The sequence below is a fragment of the Salmo trutta genome, chromosome 4, assembly GCF_901001165.1.
Source record: "Salmo trutta chromosome 4, fSalTru1.1, whole genome shotgun sequence".
NCBI classification, from domain to species: domain Eukaryota; kingdom Metazoa; phylum Chordata; class Actinopteri; order Salmoniformes; family Salmonidae; genus Salmo; species Salmo trutta.
In genome coordinates this window covers 54,967,226-54,971,185 of record NC_042960.1, presented here as the reverse complement: position 1 = coordinate 54,971,185, position 3,960 = coordinate 54,967,226, and the positions used below count along the sequence as shown (strand labels likewise).

The following is a 3,960-nucleotide window of genomic DNA, read 5'->3' as shown; positions in this document are numbered from 1 at the left end:
GCATAGTCACTTTAATAACTCTACCTACATGTACATATTACCTCAACTAACCGTTGTCCCCGCACATTGACTGTGTACCGGTACCCCCGTATATAGCCTTGCTATTGTTATTTTACTGCTGCTCTAATTATTTGTAACTTTTTTTTTCTTAACTGCATTGTTGGTTAAGGGCTTGTAAGTAAGCATTTCACTGTAAGGTCTACACCTGTTGTATTCGACGCATGTGACAAACCTGACAGAGCTTGAGATGATCTGCAGAGTAGAATGAGAGAAACTCAGGTTTGCCAAGATTGTGCCAAGCTTGTAGCTTCATACCCAAGAAGACTCGAGGCTGTAATCGCTGCCAAATGTGCTTCAACAAAGTACTTGGTAAAGGGTCTGAATACTTATGTAAATGTGATATTTCAGTTTTGTATTTGTAATAAATTAGCAAAAATGTCAAAACAGCGTTTGCTTTGTCATTATGGGGTATTGTGTGTGGATTGATGAGGGGGGAAAAAAACTATTTCAACAATTTTATAATAAGGCTGTAACCTAACAAAATGTGGAAAAAGTCAAGGGGTCTGACTACTTTCCGAAGGCACTGCTTCTACTTCTGTAGCGCTTGCTGTTTGGGGTTTTAGGCTGGGGTTCTGTATAGCACTTTGTGACATCTACTGATTTAAAAAGGTCTTTAAAAATACATTTGATTGTATATACCATACTGCTCAAAAGTTTGGGGTCACTTAGAAATGTCCTTGTTTTTGAAAGAAAAGCACTTTTTGTCCATTAAAATAACTTCAAATTGATCAGAAATACAGTGTAAACATTTTATGTTGTAAATGACTATTGTAGCTGGAAACGGCAGATTTTTTATGTAATATCTACATAGACGTAGAGGCCCATTATCAGCAACCATCACTCCTGTGTTCCAATGGCACGTTGTGTTAGCTAATCCAAGTTTATCATTTTAAAAGGCTAATTGATCATTAGAAAACCCTTTTGCAATTATGTTAGCACAGCTGAAAACTGTTGTACTGATTAAAGCAATAAAACTGGCCTTCTTTAGACTAGTTGAGTATATGGAGCATCAGCATTTGTGGGTTCGATTACAAGCTCAAATGTCCAGAAACAAAGCATTTTCTTCTGAAACTAGTCAGTCTATTCTTGTTCTGAGAAATGAAGGCTATTCCATGTGAGAAAATACCAAGAAAACTGAAGATTTCATAGGCTGTGTACTACTCCGTTCACAGAACAGCACAAACTGGCCCTAACCAGAAGAGTGGGAGACCCCAGTGCACAACTAAGCAAGAGGACAAGTACATTAGCGTGTCTAGTTTGAGAAACAGACACCTAACAAGTCCTCAACTGGCAGCTATATTAAATAGTACCCGCAAAACACCAGTCTCAATGTCAACGGTGAAGAGGCGACTCCAGGATGCTGGCCTTCTAGCCAGTTGAAAAGAAAAAGCCATGAGACAAATCTTTTTGTGCGTATGGAACATTTGAGATCTTTAATTTTAGCTCATGAAACCAACACTTTACAAGTTTTGTTTATATTTGTTAAGTATAGTTGATTTCTGCCATAGGCTTACTGTTAAAATACACATGACGGGGTACTCCGAGCAGAGCAAAATTCAGTTAGTGGAGCAAAAACAGTTGGGAACCACTGATTTAAAGTACACAGCACATATTCAGTAAAAAAGACAGATCCCACCAAAGGCCTCATATCTGACATGTTTAGGTTTATTTTACACTCTTAAATAGTGAAATATATACACATACAGAAAACAATAGTCTTTCTGTATAAAATGTGTTGGATGGGATACATATGGAATCAGGTCAATGTCAGAACATGCCAAATATATCAGTCTTGAGATATAAATTGTACAATTAACAATGTGCACACAAGACATAACACTACATGTCAATCAGTTGTAATTTCTTTTGGGTGCAGGTCTTGCTGTGGTATCCAGATGCAGTCTTTTTTTTTTACTCACAAAGTAGCGTAAAGCAATGTATTCTACTTGTTGACAAATTACTGTCATCCCAATAGAATGCAAATATTGAGTTCTGGCATTATCAGCAACTACACATTCCACAAATCAACACTGGCCATGGCCTAATTCGACTGATTTTACTGTACCAATGCATTTTATAGTTGATGTGCTATGCATTCAAAGCAAGCGACTTTTACAGGAGGGCTGTATGTATTTGCACCAGTCATATTACTCCTGAGGATTTGGTTGTGATTGCATTAGGACCAATCCATAACAGAAATTAGGTTCTTAAAATGTCTGCTAGTTGCAGGATGTCACTTTTCATTTGGTGAGGTCTTTCAGGTACTGCAAGCCTTGGTTGGTGTAGCCACCTAATGCTGTAGGGCCCGATGAGAGAGCAGATATGGATGACTGCACCCCTGGAATGAAATAACGGAAACTCTTGAAATTGCTAAAAAAATAAAATAAATTGTAAGTCTGGAAAAGTCCTTTATGAATCAACTGTCAACCATTTCTTACCCGAGTTCCACGCTTCGACAGGGGAGAATCCAATTTTTGGGACGGCTGGAAGCTAGACGAAAGCCATATACACGTTTAATCCTCCCTCACCTCATACTCCATAGTGCATTATTCTGGCTGTCAGACAGTTAAATCACAGTACAATAAAGGGATATTTACCTCAAAGCCAAAATACTTCACCCACTCATCCACTGCAGGGGGAATCGCAGCTTTAGCTTTTCCAAGGACCTCTGAGCCCTGCTCACTTCCCCCTAATAGTCCAGAATCATAGGTAACATACAAAGCACCTCCTGCAATAGTCACCTTAGTGGCCAACCTGTGAGAGAAAAAGATTGACACTGAGATAAAACAACTAAGTGGATGGCGAAGTGCCACGTATTTGATGACAGAGAAACATGCCTTGTTAAACGTTACACCTGGCATTAAAGTGTACAAACACATTCACGTGTTAAATGCACAAAAAGTAAATTCATAACTTGAAAACCACCTCACAATGTTGCATCATCGTTTGCTAGCTATCTGGTATATCTAGCCAGTTAGTGTTGTTAGCTACATGTTACTAGCTAGCTATTAGATCGTGTGCTGTTTAACTAACTGGCTGGATAATGACTAATGGACATAGTTAATGAATTCAAAGCAAAATTAAAGCTAGCTACTACCGTTAGCTAACTAGCTAAATGTCAACCTGCTAACCAGTTTGCCAGATAACTCGCTAGCTAACGTTAGCTATGCTTTCTCGAAAACTTACTTTAGAACAGGCAATAGCTTAGCAGCCATAGTGTCACGGGTAAATCTATATATATTTCTTGAATTAACGTTGTGTATTTACTGGCTAGTTGCAACAGCGCACATGAAATGAATGAACTCGACAACGAAGAGTAACCGGTTACGCTACCTCGAAAACTACGTTGAAGGGCAACCCTCTGACACAGTTATTTTAAACGATTTTTTTAACGAGAGTAGCTGATTCGTAAAAATATAATACATAAAAATAAATATATTTAGAGACTGACATGTTTCAAATTATTTATATTATACTACAAATGATATTTTTTCTGGATTTCGTCTGGGTATAAAAACGAATAATGATAGAAAAAGTTCGTGATACTGCTGCAGCTGCTGTTGATGGGGGAGGGGGATTGTACATTTCAGAACACAAGAAAACATGTGCATACATTTATTTATTTAAATTTTATTTATCCTTTATTTAACTAGGCAAATCAGTTAAGAACAAATTCTTATTTACAATGACGGCCTACCAAAAAGCAAAAGACCTCCTGCGGGGGCTGGGATTTTAAAAAAGAAAGAGGAACGCTGGCCTTCTAGGCAGAGTTCCTCTGTCCAGTGTCTGTGTTCTTTTGCCCATTTTAATCTTTTATTTTTATTGGCCAGTCTGAGATATGGCTTTTTCTTTGCAACTCTGCCTAGAAGGCCAGTATCCCGGGGTCACCTTTTCACTGTT

General features: G+C 38.1%; 1 protein-coding gene across 1 annotated transcript; it reads right to left on the bottom strand.

Moving 5' to 3' along the window:
* Positions 1 to 1,464: 1,464 nt before the first annotated feature.
* LOC115192642 (MICOS complex subunit MIC13) lies at positions 1,465 to 3,431 on the bottom strand. Its single transcript, XM_029751394.1, has 4 exons — positions 3,247 to 3,431; positions 2,658 to 2,814; positions 2,499 to 2,550; positions 1,465 to 2,398 (listed from the first exon to the last, which is right to left on the bottom strand). The coding sequence occupies exons 1-4, from the start codon at positions 3,273 to 3,275 to the stop codon at positions 2,301 to 2,303; spliced, it is 336 nt and encodes a 111-aa protein (XP_029607254.1). The 5' UTR covers positions 3,276 to 3,431; the 3' UTR covers positions 1,465 to 2,300.
* Positions 3,432 to 3,960: the final 529 nt, after the last annotated feature.

Excerpts from the sequence above, each read along its gene's own strand:
- LOC115192642 (XM_029751394.1), bottom strand. The coding sequence starts at position 3,275 with ATGGCTGCTAAGCTATTGCCTGTTCTAAA. Across the intron at positions 2,551-2,657 it reads TGAAGTATTTTGGCTTTGAG|CTTCCAGCCGTCCCAAAAAT; the intron begins GTAAATATCCCT and ends GCTTTCGTCTAG. Across the intron at positions 2,399-2,498 it reads TGTCGAAGCGTGGAACTCGG|GGGTGCAGTCATCCATATCT; the intron begins GTAAGAAATGGT and ends ATTTCATTCCAG.